Source organism: Salvelinus fontinalis, unplaced genomic scaffold, assembly GCF_029448725.1.
Source record: "Salvelinus fontinalis isolate EN_2023a unplaced genomic scaffold, ASM2944872v1 scaffold_0938, whole genome shotgun sequence".
NCBI lineage: Eukaryota > Metazoa > Chordata > Actinopteri > Salmoniformes > Salmonidae > Salvelinus > Salvelinus fontinalis.
Genome location: NW_026601147.1, coordinates 35,998 through 55,069, shown reverse-complemented (window position 1 = coordinate 55,069; position 19,072 = coordinate 35,998). Strand labels below are relative to the sequence as shown.

The 19,072-nt window shown below is 44.3% G+C and overlaps 1 protein-coding gene across 1 annotated transcript in view; it reads left to right on the top strand.

Moving 5' to 3' along the window:
* The window catches only part of LOC129847727 (bone morphogenetic protein receptor type-2-like), a gene marked incomplete at its 5' end in the record, with an annotated part of 58,528 nt that overhangs the window by 13,009 nt on the left and 26,447 nt on the right, over positions 1 to 19,072 (top strand). The window contains 2 exons of the mRNA XM_055915462.1: positions 7,234 to 7,348; positions 14,758 to 14,918. Of these exons, the coding sequence (XP_055771437.1) occupies positions 7,234 to 7,348; positions 14,758 to 14,918 (276 nt within the window). The remainder of the gene's footprint in view (positions 1 to 7,233; positions 7,349 to 14,757; positions 14,919 to 19,072) is intronic.

Here is a 19,072-nt window from a genome sequence, read left to right as displayed (position 1 = left end):
TGTGTCCTGGTGTAGTATGATGTATTAATACAGTATATCTCTCTCTGTGTGTCCTGGTGTAGTATGATGTATTAATACAGTATATCTCTCTGTGTCCTGGTGTAGTATGATGTATTAATACAGTATATCTCTCTCTGTGTCCTGGTGTAGTATGATGTATTAATACAGTATATCTCTCTCTCTGTGTGTAGTATGATGTATTAATACAGTATATCTCTCTCTCTGTGTAGTATGATGTATTAATACAGTATATCTCTCTCTCTGTGTCCTGGTGTAGTATGATGTATTAATATAGTATATCTCTCTCTGTAGTATGATGTATTAATACAGTATATCTCTCTCTCTGTGTCCTGGTGTAGTATGATGTATTAATACAGTATATCTCTCTCTCTGTGTCCTGGTGTAGTATGATGTATTAATACAGTATATCTCTCTCTGTGTGTAGTGTGATGTATTAATACAGTATATCTCTCTGTGTGTAGTATGATGTATTAATATAGTATATCTCTCTGTGTGTAGTATGATGTATTAATACAGTATATCTCTCTCTCTGTGTGTATTATGATGTATTAATACAGTATATCTCTCTCTCTGTGTCCTGGTGTAGTATGATGTATTAATATAGTATATCTCTCTCTCTGTGTCCTGGTGTAGTATGATGTATTAATACAGTATATCTCTCTCTCTGTGTGTAGTATGATGTATTAATACAGTATATCTCTCTCTCTGTGTCCTGGTGTAGTATGATGTATTAATACAGTATATCTCTCTCTCTGTGTCCTGGTGTAGTATGATGTATTAATACAGTATATCTCTCTGTTTCCTGGTGTAGTATGATGTATTAATACAGTATATATCTCTCTCTATGTCCTGGTGTAGTATGATGTATTAATACAGTATATATCTCTCTCTGTGTCCTGGTGTAGTATGATGTATTAATACAGTATATATCTCTCTCTGTGTCCTGGTGTAGTATGATGTATTAATACAGTATATATCTCTCTCTCTGTGTAGTATGATGTATTAATACAGTATATATCTCTCTCTGTGTCCTGGTGTAGTGTGATGTATTAATACAGTATATCTCTCTCTGTGTCCTGGTGTAGTATGATGTATTAATACAGTATATCTCTCTGTGTAGTATGATGTATTAATACAGTATATCTCTCTCTCTGTGTCCTGGTGTAGTATGATGTATTAATACAGTATATATCTCTCTGTGTCCTGGTGTAGTATGATGTATTAATACAGTATATCTCTCTCTGTGTCCTGGTGTAGTATGATGTATTACTACAGTATATCTCTCTCTCTGTGTCCTGGTGTAGTATGATGTATTAATACAGTATATCTCTCTCTCTGTGTGTAGTATGATGTATTAATACAGTATATCTCTCTCTGTGTCCTGGTTTAGTATGATGTATTAATACAGTATATCTCTCTCTCTGTGTCCTGGTGTAGTATGATGTATTAATACAGTATATCTCTCTCTCTGTGTCCTGGTGTAGTATGATGTATTAATACAGTATATCTCTCTCTCTGTGTGTAGTATGATGTATTAATACAGTATATCTCTCTCTGTGTCCTGGTGTAGTATGATGTATTAATACAGTATATCTCTCTCTGTGTCCTGGTGTAGTATGATGTATTAATACAGTATATCTCTCTCTCTGTGTCCTGGTGTAGTATGATGTATTAATACAGTATATCTTTCTCTGTGTGTAGTATGATGTATTAATACAGTATATCTCTCTCTGTGTGTAGTATGATGTATTAATACAGTATATCTCTCTCTCTCTGTGTGTAGTATGATGTATTAATACAGTATATCTCTCTCTGTGTGTAGTATGATGTATTAATACAGTATATCTCTCTCTGTGTGTAGTATGATGTATTAATACAGTATATATCTCTCTCTGTGTAGTATGATGTATTAATACAGTATATCTCTCTGTGTCCTGGTGTAGTATGATGTATTAATACAGTATATCTCTCTCTCTCTGTGTGTCCTGGTGTAGTATGATGTATTAATACAGTATATCTCTCTCTGTGTCCTGGTGTAGTATGATGTATTAATACAGTATATATCTCTCTCTGTGTGTAGTATGATGTATTAATACAGTATATCTCTCTCTATGTGTGTAGTATGATGTATTAATACAGTATATATCTCTCTCTGTGTCCTGGTGTAGTATGATGTATTAATACAGTATATATCTCTCTCTGTGTCCTGGTGTAGTATGATGTATTAATACAGTATATATCTCTCTCTCTGTGTCCTGGTGTAGTATGATGTATTAATACAGTATGTATCTCTGTGTCCTGGTGTAGTATGATGTATTAATACAGTATATCTCTCTCTCTGTGTCCTGGTGTAGTATGATGTATTAATACAGTATATCTCTCTGTGTAGTATGATGTATTAATACAGTATATCTCTCTCTCTGTGTCCTGGTGTAGTATGATGTATTAATACAGTATATATCTCTCTGTGTCCTGGTGTAGTATGATGTATTAATACAGTATATCTCTCTCTGTGTCCTGGTGTAGTATGATGTATTACTACAGTATATCTCTCTCTCTGTGTCCTGGTGTAGTATGATGTATTAATACAGTATATCTCTCTCTCTGTGTGTAGTATGATGTATTAATACAGTATATCTCTCTCTGTGTCCTGGTGTAGTATGATGTATTAATACAGTATATCTCTCTCTCTGTGTCCTGGTGTAGTATGATGTATTAATACAGTATATCTCTCTCTCTGTGTCCTGGTGTAGTATGATGTATTAATACAGTATATCTCTCTCTCTGTGTGTAGTATGATGTATTAATACAGTATATCTCTCTCTGTGTCCTGGTGTAGTATGATGTATTAATACAGTATATCTCTCTCTGTGTCCTGGTGTAGTATGATGTATTAATACAGTATATCTCTCTCTCTGTGTCCTGGTGTAGTATGATGTATTAATACAGTATATCTTTCTCTGTGTGTAGTATGATGTATTAATACAGTATATCTCTCTCTGTGTGTAGTATGATGTATTAATACAGTATATCTCTCTCTCTCTGTGTGTAGTATGATGTATTAATACAGTATATCTCTCTCTGTGTGTAGTATGATGTATTAATACAGTATATCTCTCTCTGTGTGTAGTATGATGTATTAATACAGTATATATCTCTCTCTGTGTAGTATGATGTATTAATACAGTATATCTCTCTGTGTCCTGGTGTAGTATGATGTATTAATACAGTATATCTCTCTCTCTCTCTGTGTCCTGGTGTAGTATGATGTATTAATACAGTATATATCTCTGTGTCCTGGTGTAGTATGATGTATTAATACAGTATATGTCTCTGTGTCCTGGTGTAGTATGATGTATTAATACAGTATATATCTCTCTCTGTGTCCTGGTGTAGTGTGATGTATTAATACAGTATATCTCTCTCTGTGTGTAGTATGATATATTAATACAGTATATCTCTCTCTGTGTGTCCTGGTGTAGTATGATGTATTAATACAGTATATCTCTCTCTGTGTCCTGGTGTAGTATGATGTATTAATACAGTATATCTCTCTCTGTGTGTCCTGGTGTAGTATGATATATTAATACAGTATATATCTCTCTGTGCCCTGGTGTAGTATGATGTATTAATACAGTATATCTCTCTCTCTGTGTCCTGGTGTAGTATGATGTATTAATACAGTATATCTCTCTCTGTGTCCTGGTGTAGTTTGATGTATTAATACAGTATATATCTCTCTCTGTGTGTAGTATGATGTATTAATACAGTATATATCTCTCTCTGTGTGTAGTATGATGTATTAATACAGTATATATCTCTCGCTGTGTGTAGTATGATGTATTAATACAGTATATATCTCTCTCTGTGTAGTATGATGTATTAATACAGTATATCTCTCTCTCTGTGTCCTGGTGTAGTATGATGTATTAATACAGTATATCTCTCTCTGTGTCCTGGTGTAGTATGATGTATTAATACAGTATATCTCTCTGTGTAGTATGATGTATTAATACAGTATATCTCTCTCTCTGTGTCCTGGTGTAGTATGATGTATTAATACAGTATATCTCTCTCTGTGTCCTGGTGTAGTATGATGCATTAATACAGTATATATCTCTCTGTGTCCTGGTGTAGTATGATGTATTAATACAGTATATCTCTCTCTGTGTCCTGGTGTAGTATGATGTATTACTACAGTATATCTCTCTCTCTGTGTCCTTGTGTAGTATGATGTATTAATACAGTATATCTCTCTCTCTGTGTGTAGTATGATGTATTAATACAGTATATCTCTCTGTGTCCTGGTGTAGTATGATGTATTAATACAGTATATCTCTCTCTGTGTGTAGGATGATGTATTAATACAGTATATCTCTCTCTGTGTCCTGGTGTAGTATGATGTATTAATACAGTATATCTCTCTCTCTGTGTCCTGGTGTAGTATGATGTATTAATACAGTATATCTCTCTCTGTGTGTAGTATGATGTATTAATACAGTATATCTCTCTCTGTGTGTAGTATGATGTATTAATACAGTATATCTCTCTCTCTCTGTGTGTAGTATGATGTATTAATACAGTATATCTCTCTCTGTGTGTAGTATGATGTATTAATACAGTATATATCTCTCTCTGTGTAGTATGATGTATTAATACAGTATATCTCTCTGTGTCCTGGTGTAGTATGATGTATTAATACAGTATATCTCTTTCTCTCTCTGTGTCCTGGTGTAGTATGATGTATTAATACAGTATATATCTCTGTGTCCTGGTGTAGTATGATGTATTAATACAGTATATCTCTCTGTGTCCTGGTGTAGTATGATGTATTAATACAGTATATCTCTCTCTCTGTGTCCTGGTGTAGTATGATCTATTAATACAGTATATCTCTTTCTCTGTGTAGTATGATGTATTAATACAGTATGTCTCTCTCTCTGTGACCTGGTGTAGTATGATGTATTAATACAATATATCTCTCTCTGTGTCCTGGTGTAGTATGATGTATTAATACAGTATATCTCTCTCTCTCTCTCTCTGTAGTGTGATGTATTAATACAGTATATCTCTCTCTGTGTGTCCTGGTGTAGTATGATGTATTAATACAGTATATCTCTCTCTGTGTGTAGTATGAATTATTAATACAGTTTATCTCTCTCTGTGTCCTGGTGTAGTATGATGTATTAATACAGTATATCTGTGTCTGTGTCCTGGTGTAGTATGATGTATTAATACAGTATATCTCTCTCTCTGTGTAGTGTGATGTATTAATACAGTATATCTCTCTCTGTGTCCTGGTGTAGTATGATGTATTAATACAGTATATCTCTCTCTGTGTCCTGGTGTAGTATGATGTATTAATACAGTATATCTCTCTGTGTCCTGGTGTAGTATGATGTATTAATACAGTATATATATCTGTGTGTCCTGTTGTAGTATGATGTATTAATACAGTATATCTCTCTCTCTGTGTAGTATGATGTATTAATACAGTATATCTCTCTCTGTGTAGTGTGATGTATTAATACATTATATCTCTCTCGGTGTGTAGTATGATGTATTAATACAGTATATATCTCTGTGTCCTGGTGTAGTATGATGTATTAATACAGTATATCTCTCTCTCTGTGTCCTGGTGTAGTATGATGTATTAATACAGTATATCTCTCTGTGTCCTGGTGTAGTGTGATGTATTAATACAGTATATCTCTCTCTGTGTAGTATGATGTATTAATACAGTATATCTCTCTCTCTGTGTCCTGGTGTAGTATGATATATTAATACAGTATATCTCTCTCTCTCTGTGTAGTATGATGTATTAATACAGTATATCTCTCTCTCTGTGTCCTGGTGTAATATGATGTATTAATACAGTATATCTCTCTCTCTGTGTCCTGGTGTAGTATGATGTATTAATACAGTATATCTCTCTCTGTGTCCTGGTGTAGTATGATGTATTAATACAGTATATCTCTCTGTGTCCTGGTGTAGTATGATGTATTAATACAGTATATCTCTCTCTCTGTGTCCTGGTGTAGTATGATGTATTAATACAGTATATCTCTCTCTGTGTCCTGGTGTAGTATGATGTATTAATACAGTATATCTCTCTCTCTGTGTGTAGTATGATGTATTAATACAGTATATCTCTCTCTCTGTGTCCTGGTGTAGTATGATGTATTAATACAGTATATCTCTCTCTGTGTCCTGGTGTAGTATGATGTATTAATACAGTATATCTCTCTGTGTCCTGGTGTAGTATGATGTATTAATACAGTATATCTCTCTCTCTGTGTCCTGGTGTAGTATGATGTATTAATACAGTATATCTCTCTCTCTGTGTGTAGTATGATGTATTAATACAGTATATATCTCTGTGTCCTGGTGTAGTATGATGTATTAATACAGTATATCTCTCTCTGTGTCCTGGTGTAGTATGATGTATTAATACAGTATATCTCTCTCTCTGTGTCCTGGTGTAGTATGATGTATTAATACAGTATATATCTCTCTCTGTGTCCTGGTGTAGTGTGATGTATTAATACAGTATATATCTCTGTGTCCTGGTGTAGTGTGATGTATTAATACAGGATATATCTCTCTCTGTGTGTGTAGTATGATGTATTAATACAGTATATCTCTCTCTCTGTGTGTAGTATGATGTATTAATACAGTATATCTCTCTCTGTGTGTAGTATGATGTATTAATACAGTATATCTCTCTCTGTGTCCTGGTGTAGTATGATGTATTAATACAGTATATATCTCTCTCTGTGTCCTGGTGTAGTATGATGTATTAATACAGTATATCTCTCTGTGTCCTGGTGTAGTGTGATGTATTAATACAGTATATATCTCTCTCTCTGTGTGTAGTATGATGTATTAATACAGTATATATCTCTCTCTGTGTAGTATGATGTATTAATACAGTATATCTCTTCTCTGTGTCCTGGTGTAGTATGATGTATTAATACAGTATATCTCTCTCTGTGTCCTGGTGTAGTATGATGTATTAATACAGTATATCTCTCTCTCTGTGTGTAGTATGATGTATTAATACAGTATATATCTCTCTCTGTGTCCTGGTGTAGTATGATGTATTAATACAGTATATCTCTCTCTGTGTCCTGGTGTAGTATGATGTATTAATACAGTATATCTCTCTCTGTGTGTAGTATGATGTATTAATACAGTATATCTCTCTGTCAGGGCTCTTTGTATTGCTACCTGGGCCTGCAGACAGGAGACTGGATGAGTAGCTGTCGTCTGGCCCATTCCATCACCAGAGGCCTGGCGTACCTGCATACTGAACTGCTTAAAGGAGGTGAGACATACACCTGTCCTCTACTCCCTGACCTCTACGCCCTGTCCACCTGACCTCTACGCCCTGACCTCTACACCCTGACCTCTACGCCCTGACCTCTACGCCCTGACCTCTACGCCCTGACCTCTACGCCCTGACCTCTACGCCCTGTCCACCTGACCTCTACGCCCTGTCCACCTGACCTCTACGCCCTGTCCACCTGACCTCTACGCCCTGTCCACCTGACCTCTACGCCCTGTCCACCTGACCTCTACGCCCTGACCTCTACGCCCTGACCTCTACACCCTGTCCACCTGACCTCTACACCCTGACCTCTACGCCCTGTCCACCTGACCTCTACACCCTGACCTCTACGCCCTGTCCACCTGACCTCTACACCCTGACCTCTACGCCCTGTCCACCTGACCTCTACACCCTGACCTCTACGCCCTGTCCACCTGACCTCTACACCCTGTCCACCTGACCTCTACGCCCTGTCCACCTGACCTCTACACCCTGACCTCTGCGCCCTGTCCACCTGACCTCTACGCCCTGTCCACCTGACCTCTACACCCTGACCTCTACGCCCTGTCCACCTGACCTCTACACCCTGACCTCTACGCCCTGTCCACCTGACCTCTACACCCTGTCCACCTGACCTCTACACCCTGACCTCTACGCCCTGTCCACCTGACCTCTACACCCTGTCCACCTGACCTCTACACCCTGACCTCTACGCCCTGTCCACCTGACCTCTACACCCTGACCTCTATGCCCTGTCCACCTGACCTCTATGCCCTGTCCACCTGACCTCTACACCCTGACCTCTACGCCCTGTCCACCTGACCTCTACACCCTGACCTCTACGCCCTGTCCACCTGACCTCTACGCCCTGTCCACCTGACCTCTACACCCTGACCTCTACGCCCTGTTCACCTGACCTCTACGCCCTGTCCACCTGACCTCTACGCCCTGTTCACCTGACCTCTACGCCCTGTTCACCTGACCTCTACGCCCTGTCCACCTGACCTCTACGCCCTGTCCACCTGACCTCTACACCCTGACCTCTACGCCCTGTCCACCTGACCTCTACGCCCTGACCACCTGACCTCTACGCCCTGTCCACCTGACCTCTACACCCTGACCTCTACGCCCTGTCCACATGACCTCTACGCCCTGACCTCTACGCCCTGTCCACCTGACCTCTACGCCCTGTTCACCTGACCTCTACGCCCTGACCTCTACGCCCTGTCCTCTACGCCCTGTCCACCTGACCTCTACGCCCTGTCCACCTGACCTCTACGCCCTGTCCACCTGACCTCTACGCCCTGTCCACCTGACCTCTACGCCCTGACCTCTACGCCCTGACCTCTACGCCCTGTCCACCTGACCTCTACGCCCTGTTCACCTGACCTCTACGCCCTGACCTCTACGCCCTGACCTCTACACCCTGACCTCTACGCCCTGTCCACCTAACCTCTACACCCTGTCCACCTGACCTCTACGCCCTGACCTCCTGACCTCTACGCCCTGACCACCTGACCTCTACGCCCTGTCCACCTGACCTCTACGCCCTGTCCACCTGACCTCTACACCCTGACCTCTACGCCCTGTTCACCTGACCTCTACGCCCTGTCCACCTGACCTCTACGCCCTGTTCACCTGACCTCTACGCCCTGTTCACCTGACCTCTACGCCCTGACCTCTACGCCCTGTCCACCTGACCTCTACGCCCTGTCCACCTGACCTCTACACCCTGACCTCTACGCCCTGTCCACCTGACCTCTACGCCCTGACCACCTGACCTCTACGCCCTGTCCACCTGACCTCTACACCCTGACCTCTACGCCCTGTCCACCTGACCTCTACGCCCTGACCTCTACGCCCTGTCCACCTGACCTCTACGCCCTGACCTCTACGCCCTGACCTCTACGCCCTGTCCACCTGACCTCTACGCCCTGTCCACCTGACCTCTACGCCCTGTCCACCTGACCTCTACGCCCTGTCCACCTGACCTCTACGCCCTGACCTCTACGCCCTGACCTCTACGCCCTGTCCACCTGACCTCTACGCCCTGTTCACCTGACCTCTACGCCCTGACCTCTACGCCCTGACCTCTACACCCTGACCTCTACGCCCTGTCCACCTAACCTCTACACCCTGTCCACCTGACCTCTACGCCCTGACCTCCTGACCTCTACACCCTGTCCACCTGACCTCTACGCCCTGACCTCTACGCCCTGTCCACCTGACCTCTACGCCCTGACCTCTACACCCTGACCTCTACGCCCTGACCTCTACGCCCTGTCCACCTGACCTCTACGCCCTGACCTCTACACCCTGACCACCTGACCTCTACGCCCTGACCTCTACACCCTGTCCACCTGACCTCTACGCCCTGACCTCTACACCCTGACCTCTACGCCCTGTCCACCTGACCTCTACGCCCTGTCCACCTGACCTCTACGCCCTGACCTCTACACCCTGACCACCTGACCTCTACACCCTGACCTCTACGCCCTGTCCACCTGACCTCTACGCCATGTCCACCTGACCTCTACGCCCTGACCTCTACGCCCTGTCCACCTGACCTCTACGACCTGTCCACCTGACCTCTACGCCCTGACCACCTGACCTCTACGCCCTGACCTCTACACCCTGTCCACCTGACCTCTACGCCCTGACCTCTACACCCTGACCTCTACGCCCTGACCTCTACGCCCTGTCCACCTGACCTCTACGCCCTGACCTCTACGCCCTGTCCACCTGACCTCTACGCCCTGACCACCTGACCTCTACGCCCTGTCCACCTGACCTCTACGCCCTGACCTACGCCCTGACCACCTGACCCCTACGCCCTGTCCACCTGACCTCTACGCCCTGTCCACCTGACCTCTACGCCCTGTCCACCTGACCCCTACGCCCTGTCCACCTGACCTCTACGCCCTGACCTCTACACCCTGTCCACCTGACCTCTACACCCTGTCCACCTGACCTCTACACCCTGTCCACCTGACCTCTACGCCCTGTCCACCTGACCTCTACGCCCTGACCACCTGACCTCTACGCCCTGACCTCTACGCCCTGTCCATCCTCTGGGGTTCAATGTGGAGTAGTAATGTAGCCATCCTCTGGGGTTCAATGTGGATTAGTAATGTAGCCATCCTCTGTGGTTCAATGGGGAGTAGTAATGTAGCCATCCTCTGGGGTTCAATATAGAGTAGTAATGTAGCCATCCTCTGGGGTTCAATGTGGAGTAGTAATGTAGCCATCCTCTGGCTGGTGTTCAATGTAGAGTAGTAATGTAGCCATCCTCTGTGGTTCAAAATGTAGAGTAGTAATGTAGCCATCCTCTGGGGTTCAATGTGGATTAGTAATGTAGCCATCCTCTGTGGTTCAATGTGGAGTAGTAATGTAGCCATCCTCTGGGGTTCAATGTGGAGTAGTAATGTAGCCATCCTCTGTGTTTCAATGTGGAGTAGTAATGTAGCCATCCTCTGTGGTTCAATGTGGAGTAGTAATGTAGCCATCCTCTGGGGTTCAATGTAGAGTAGTAATGTAGCCATCCTCTGGGGTTCAATGTGGAGTAGTAATGTAGCCATCCTCTGTGGTTCAATGTGGATTAGTAATGTAGCCATCCTCTGTGGTTCAATGTGGAGTAGTAATGTAGCCATCCTCTGTGGTTCAATGTAGAGTAGTAATGTAGCCATCCTCTGTGGTTCAATGTGGATTAGTAATGTAGCCATCCTCTGTGGTTCAATGTGGAGTAGTAATGTAGCCATCCTCTGTGGTTCAATGTAGAGTAGTAATGTAGCCATCCTCTGTGGTTCAATGGCGAGTAGTAATGTAGCCATCCTCTGGTTCAATGTGGAGTAGTAATGTAGCCATCCTCTGTGGTTCAATGTGGAGTAGTAATGTAGCCATCCTCTGTGGTTCAATGGCGAGTAGTAATGTAGCCATCCTCTGTGGTTCAATGTGGAGTAGTAATGTAGCCATCCTCTGGGGTTCAATGTGGAGTAGTAATGTAGCCATCCTCTGTGGTTCAATGGGGAGTAGTAATGTAGCCATCCTCTGGTTCAATATAGAGTAGTAATGTAGCCATCCTCTGGTTCAATGGGAAGTAGTAATGTAGCCATCCTCTGGGGTTCAATGTGGAGTAGTAATGTAGCCTTCCTCTGGGGTTCAATGTGGAGTAGTAATGTAGCCATCGTCTGTGGTTCAATGTGGAGTAGTAATGTAGCCATCCTCTGGGGTTCAATGTGGAGTAGTAATGTAGCCATCCTCTGGGGTTCAATATAGAGTAGTAATGTAGCCATCCTCTGGGGTTCAATGTGGGGTAGTAATGTACCATCCTCTGTGGTTCAATGTGGAGTAGTAATGTAGCCATCCTCTGTGGTTCAATGGGGAGTAGTAATGTAGCCATCCTCTGGTTCAATATAGAGTAGTAATGTAGCCATCCTCTGGTTCAATGGGGTGTAGTAATGTAGCCATCCTCTGGGGTTCAATGTGGAGTAGTAATGTAGCCATCCTCTGGGGTTCAATATAGAGTAGTAATTTAGCCATCCTCTGTGGTTCAATGGGGAGTAGTAATGTAGCCATCCTCTGGGGTTCAATATAGAGTAGTAATGTAGCCATCCTCTGGGGTTCAATGGGGAGTAGTAATGTAGCCATCCTCTGGCTGGTGTTCAATGTAGAGTAGTAATGTAGCCATCCTCTGTGGTTCAAAATGTAGAGTAGTAATGTAGCCATCCTCTGGGGTTCAATGTGGATTAGTAATGTAGCCATCCTCTGTGGTTCAATGTGGAGTAGTAATGTAGCCATCCTCTGGGGTTCAATGTGGAGTAGTAATGTAGCCATCCTCTGTGTTTCAATGTGGAGTAGTAATGTAGCCATCCTCTGTGGTTCAATGTGGAGTAGTAATGTAGCCATCCTCTGGGGTTCAATGTGGAGTAGTAATGTAGCCATCCTCTGGGGTTCAATGTGGAGTAGTAATGTAGCCATCCTCTGTGGTTCAATGGGGAGTAGTAATGTAGCCATCCTCTGTGGTTCAATGTAGAGTAGTAATGTAGCCATCCTCTGGTTCAATGGGGAGTAGTAATGTAGCCATCCTCTGTGGTTCAATGTAGAGTAGTAATGTAGCCATCCTCTGGTTCAATGTGGAGTAGTAATGTAGCCATCCTCTGTGGTTCAATGTGGAGTAGTAATGTAGCCATCCTCTGTGGTTCAATGGGGAGTAGTAATGTAGCCATCCTCTGTGGTTCAATGTGGATTAGTAATGTAGCCATCCTCTGGTTCAATGTGGATTAGTAATGTAGCCATCCTCTGTGGTTCAATGTAGAGTAGTAATGTAGCCATCCTCTGCAATACTATCACCAGAGTACTGCTCTGGTCTACAATACTATCACCAGAGTACTGCTCTATTCTACAATACTATCACCAGAGTACTGCTCTGTTCTACAATACTATCGCCAGAGTACTGCTCTGGTCTACAATACTATCACCAGAGTAATACAATACTATCACCAGAGTACTGCTCTGGTCTACAATACTATCACCAGAGTACTGCTCTGGTCTACAATACTATCACCAGAGTACTGCTCTGGTCTACAATACTATCACCAGAGTACTGCTCTATTCTACAATACTATCACCAGAGTAATACAATACTATCACCAGAGTACTGCTCTGGTCTACAATACTATCACCAGAGTACTGCTCTATTCTACAATACTATCACCAGAGTACTGCTCTGGTCTACAATACTATCACCAGAGTACTACAATACTATCACCAGAGTACTGCTCTATTCTACAATACTATCACCAGAGTACTGCTCTATTCTACAATACTATCACCAGAGTACTGCTCTATTCTACAATACTATCACCAGAGTAATACAATACTATCACCAGAGTACTGCTCTATTCTACAATACTATCACCAGAGTACTGCTCTATTCTACAATACTATCACATGAGTACTGCTCTATTCTACAATACTATCACCAGAGTACTGCTCTGGTCTACAATACTATCACCAGAGTACTGCTCTGGTCTACAATACTATCACCAGAGTACTGCTCTGGTCTACAATACTATCACCAGAGTACTGCTCTGGTCTACAATACTATCACCAGAGTACTGCTCTGTTCTACAATACTATCGCCAGAGTACTGCTCTGGTCTACAATACTATCACCAGAGTACTGCTCTGGTCTACAATACTATCACCAGAGTACTGCTCTGGTCTACAATACTATCACCAGAGTACTGCTCTGTTCTACAATACTATCACCAGAGTACTGCTCTGGTCTACAATACTATCACCAGAGTACTGCTCTATTCTACAATACTATCACCTGAGTACTGCTCTGGTCTACAATACTATCACCAGAGTACTGCTCTGGTCTACAATACTATCACCAGAGTACTGCTCTGGTCTACACTACTATCACCAGAGTACTGCTCTATTCTACAATACTATCACCAGAGTACTGCTCTGGTCTACAATACTATCACCAGAGTACTGCTCTGGTCTACAATACTTTCACCAGAGTACTGCTCTGGTCTACAATACTTTCACCAGAGTACTGCTCTGGTCTACAATACTTTCACCAGAGTACTGCTCTATTCTACAATACTATCACCAGAGTACTGCTCTGGTCTACAATACTTTCACCAGAGTACTGCTCTATTCTACAATACTTTCACCAGAGTACTACTCTGTCTGCCTCTCACTGCCCTCTAGTGGATACTGTGATACTACACCAAGTCAGTAGAGGTCTGCCTCTCACTGCCCTCTAGTGGATACTGTGATACTACACCAAGTCAGTAGAGGTCTGCCTCACACTGCCCTCTAGTGGATACTGTGATACTACACCAAGTCAGTAGAGGTCTGCCTCTCACTGCCCTCTAGTGGATACTGTGATACTACACCAAGTCAGTAGAGGTCTGCCTCACACTGCCCTCTAGTGGATACTGTGATACTACACCAAGTCAGTAGAGGTCTGCCTCTCACTGCCCTCTAGTGGATACTGTGATACTACACCAAGTCAGTAGAGGTCTGCCTGTGTCCTGGTTGTCAGTAATAACTGGTAGAGGATCAGTTCTCCTCATCTATTATGAACGACCACGGTCCTAGTTCTAAATATTATCTTGTAACTCCTTTCTCTCTCCTCTTCTCCCTCCTCCCCCTCCTCTATTCCTCCCCCTCCTCTCTTCCTCTCTTCTCCCTCCTCCCCCTCCTCTCTTCTCTCTCCACCCCCTCCTCTCTTCCTCCCCCTCTCTTCTCCCTCATCCCCTCTTCTCCCTCATCATCCTCTCTTCTCCCTCATCATCCTCTCTTCTCCCCCTCTTCCTCTCTTCTCCCTCATCATCCTCTCTTCTCCCCCTCTTCCTCCTCGTCCTCCTCCTCTCTCCCCTCCTCTTCCAGACTTCTATAAGCCAGCTGTGTCTCACAGAGATCTGAACAGTCGGAACATTCTGGTGAAGAACGACGGAACGTGTGTCATCATCGACTTTGGCCTCTCCATGAAGTTGACGGGGAACCGGCCGTTACGGCAGGGAGAGGAGGAGAACGCTGCCATCAGTGAGGTGAGGGGAGACCATAGAACCCTTTGGAACCAATGTTATCAGTGAGGTGAGGGGAGACCATAGAACCCTTTGGAACCAATGTCATCAGTGAGGTGAGGGGAGACCATAGAACCCTTTGGAACCAATGTCATCAGTGAGGTGAGGGGAGACCATAGAACCCTTTGGAACCAATGTTATCAGTGAGGGGAGACCATAGAACCCTTTGAAAACAATGTCATCAGTGAGGTGAGGGGAGACCATAGAACCCTTTGGAACCAATGTTATCAGTGAGGTGAGGGGAGACCATAGAACCCTTTGGAACCAATGTTATCAGTGAGGTGAGGGGAGACCATAGAGCCCTTCGAAACCAATGTCATCAGTGAGGTGAGGGGAGACCATAGAACCGTTTGGAACCAATGTCATCAGTGAGGTGAGGGGAGTCTATAGAACCCTTTGGAACCAATGTTATCAGTGAGGGGAGACCATAGAACCCTTTGGAACCAATGTCATCAGTGAGGTGAGGGGAGACCATAGAACCCTTTGGAACCAATGTCATCAGTGAGGTGAGGGGAGACCATAGAACCCTTTGGAACCAATGTCATCAGTGAGGTGAGGGGAGACCATAGAACCCTTTGGAACCAATGTTATCAGTGAGGTGAGGGGAGACCATAGAACCCTTTGGAACCAATGTCATCAGTGAGGTGAGGGGAGACCATAGAACCCTTTGGAACCAATGTCATCAGTGAGGTGAGACCATAGAACCCTTTGAAACCAATGTCATCAGTGAGGTGAGGGGAGACCATAGAACCCTTTGAAACCCACGGCATCAGTGAGGGGAGACCATAGAACCCTTTGGAACCCACGGCATCAGTGAGGGGAGGGGAGACCATATAACCCTTTGGAACCCATGTCATCATTGAGGGGAGACCATAGAACTCTTTGGAACCCATGCCTGCAGTGAGGGGAGACCATATAACCCTTTGGAACCAATGTCTGCAGTGAGGGGAGACCATATAACCCTTTGGAACCAATGTCATCAGTGAGGGGAGACCATAGAACCCTTTGGAACCAATGTCATCAGTGAGGTGAGGGGAGACCATAGAACCCTTTGGAACCAATGTCATCAGTGAGGTGAGGGGAGACCATAGAACCCTTTGGAACCAATGTTATCAGTGAGGTGAGGGGAGACCATAGAACCCTTTGGAACCAATGTCATCAGTGAGGTGAGGGGAGACCATAGAACCCTTTGGAACCAATGTCATCAGTGAGGTGAGACCATAGAACCCTTTGAAACCAATGTCATCAGTGAGGTGAGGGGAGACCATAGAACCCTTTGAAACCCACGGCATCAGTGAGGGGAGACCATAGAACCCTTTGGAACCCACGGCATCAGTGAGGGGAGGGGAGACCATATAACCCTTTGGAACCCATGTCATCATTGAGGGGAGACCATAGAACTCTTTGGAACCCATGCCTGCAGTGAGGGGAGACCATATAACCCTTTGGAACCAATGTCTGCAGTGAGGGGAGACCATATAACCCTTTGGAACCAATGTCATCAGTGAGGGGAGACCATAGAACCCTTTGAAACCAATGTCATCAGTGAGGTGAGGGGAGACCATAGAACCCTTTGGAACCAATGTTATCAGTGAGGTGAGGGGAGACCATAGAACCCTTTGAAACCCATGTCATCCGTGAGGTGAGGGGAGACCATAGAACCCTTTAGAACCCATGTCATCAGTGAGGTGAGGGGAGACCATAGAACCCTTTGGAACCAATGTCATCAGTGAGGTAAGACCATAGAACCCTTTGAAACCCATGTCATCAGTGAGGGGAGACCATAGAACCCTTTGGAATCAATGTCATCAGTGAGGTGAGGGGAGACCATAGAACCCTTTGAAACCCATGTCATCAGTGAGGTGTGGAGAGACCATAGAACCCTTTGGAACCCATGTCATCAGTGAGGAGAGACCATAGAACCCTTTGGAACCAATGTTATCAGTGAGGTGAGGGGAGACCATAGAACCCTTTGAAACCCATGTCATCAGTGAGGTGAGACCATAGAACCCTTTGGAACCAATGCCATCAGTGAGGGGAGACCATAGAACACTTTGAAACCAATGTCATCAGTGAGGTGAGGAGAGACCATAGAACCCTTTGGAACCCATGTCATCAGTGAGGAGAGACCATAGAACCCTTTGGAACCCATGTCTGCAGTGAGGGGAGACCATATAACCCTTTGGAACCAATGTCATCAGTGAGGTGAGACCATAGAACCCTTTGAAACCAATGTCATCAGTGAGGAGAGACCATAGAACCCTTTGGAACCAATGTTATCAGTGAGGTGAGGGGAGACCATAGAACCCTTTGAAACTCATGTCATCAGTGAGGTGAGGTGAGACCATAGAACCCTTTGGAACCCATGTCATCAGTAAGGTGAGGGGAGACCATAGAACCCTTTAGAACCCATGTCATCAGTGAGGTGAGGGGAGACCATAGAACCCTTTGGAACCAATGTCATCAGTGAGGTAAGACCATAGAACCCTTTGAAACCCATGTCATCAGTGAGGGGAGACCATAGAACCCTTTGGAACCAATGTCATCAGTGAGGTGAGACCATAGAGCCCTTTGAAACCAATGTGATCAGTGAGGTGAGGGGAGACCATAGAACCCTTTGGAACCAATGTCATCAGTGAGGGGAGACCATAGAACCCTTTGGAACCAATGTCATCAGTGAGGGGAGACCATAGAACCCTTTGAAACCAATGTCATCAGTGAGGTGAGGGGAGACCATAGAACCCTTTGAAACCCATGTCATCAGTGAGTTGAGGGGAGACCATAGAACCCTTTGGAACCAATGTCATCAGTGAGGGGAGACCATAGAACACTTTGGAACCAATGTCATCAGTGAGGGGAGACCATAGAACCCTTTGAAACCAATGTCATCAGTGAGGGGAGACCATAGAACCCTTTGAAACCCACGTCATCAGTGAGGGGAGACCATAGAGCCCTTTGAAACCAATGTCATCAGTGAGGGGAGACCATAGAACCCTTTGAAACCAATGTCATCAGTGAGGTGAGGAGAGACCATAGAACCCTTTGGAACCCATGTCATCAGTGAGGAGAGACCATAGAACCCTTTGAAACCCACGTCATCAGTGAGGGGAGACCATAGAGCCCTTTGAAACCAATGTGATCAGTGAGGTGAGGGGAGACCATAGAACCCTTTGGAACCAATGTCATCAGTGAGGGGAGACCATAGAACCCTTTGGAACCAATGTCATCAGTGAGGGGAGACCATAGAACCCTTTGAAACCAATGTCATCAGTGAGGTGAGGGGAGACCATAGAACCCTTTGAAACCAATGTCATCAGTGAGGTGAGGGGAGACCATAGAACCCTTTGAAACCCATGTCATCCGTGAGGTGAGGGGAGACCATAGAACCCTTTGGAACCCATGTCATCAGTAAGGTGAGGGTAGACCATAGAACCCTTTAGAACCCAAGTCATCAGTGAGGTGAAGGGAGACCATAGAACCCTTTGGAACCAATGTCATCAGTGAGGTAAGACCATAGAACCCTTTGAAACCCATGTCATCAGTGAGGGGAGACCATAGAACCCTTTGGAATCAATGTCATCAGTGAGGTGAGGGGAGACCATAGAACCCTTTGAAACCCATGTCATCAGTGAGGTGAGGAGAGACCATATAACCCTTTGGAATCCATGTCATCAGTGAGGAGAGACCATAGAACCCTTTGGAACCAATGTTATCAGTGAGGTGAGGGGAGACCATAGAACCCTTTGGAACCAATGTCATCAGTGAGGGGAGACCATAGAACCCTTTGAAACCAATGTCATCAGTGAGGGGAGACCATAGAACCCTTTGAAACCAATGTCATCAGTGAGGTGAGGAGAGACCATAGAACCCTTTGGAACCCATGTCATCAGTGAGGAGAGACCATAGAACCCTTTGAAACCCACGTCATCAGTGAGGGGAGACAATAGAGCCCTTTGAAACCAATGTGATCAGTGAGGTGAGGGGAGACCATAGAACCCTTTGGAACCAATGTCATCAGTGAGGGGAGACCATAGAACCCTTTGGAACCAATGTCATCAGTGAGGGGAGACCATAGAACCCTTTGAAACCAATGTCATCAGTGAGGTGAGGGGAGACCA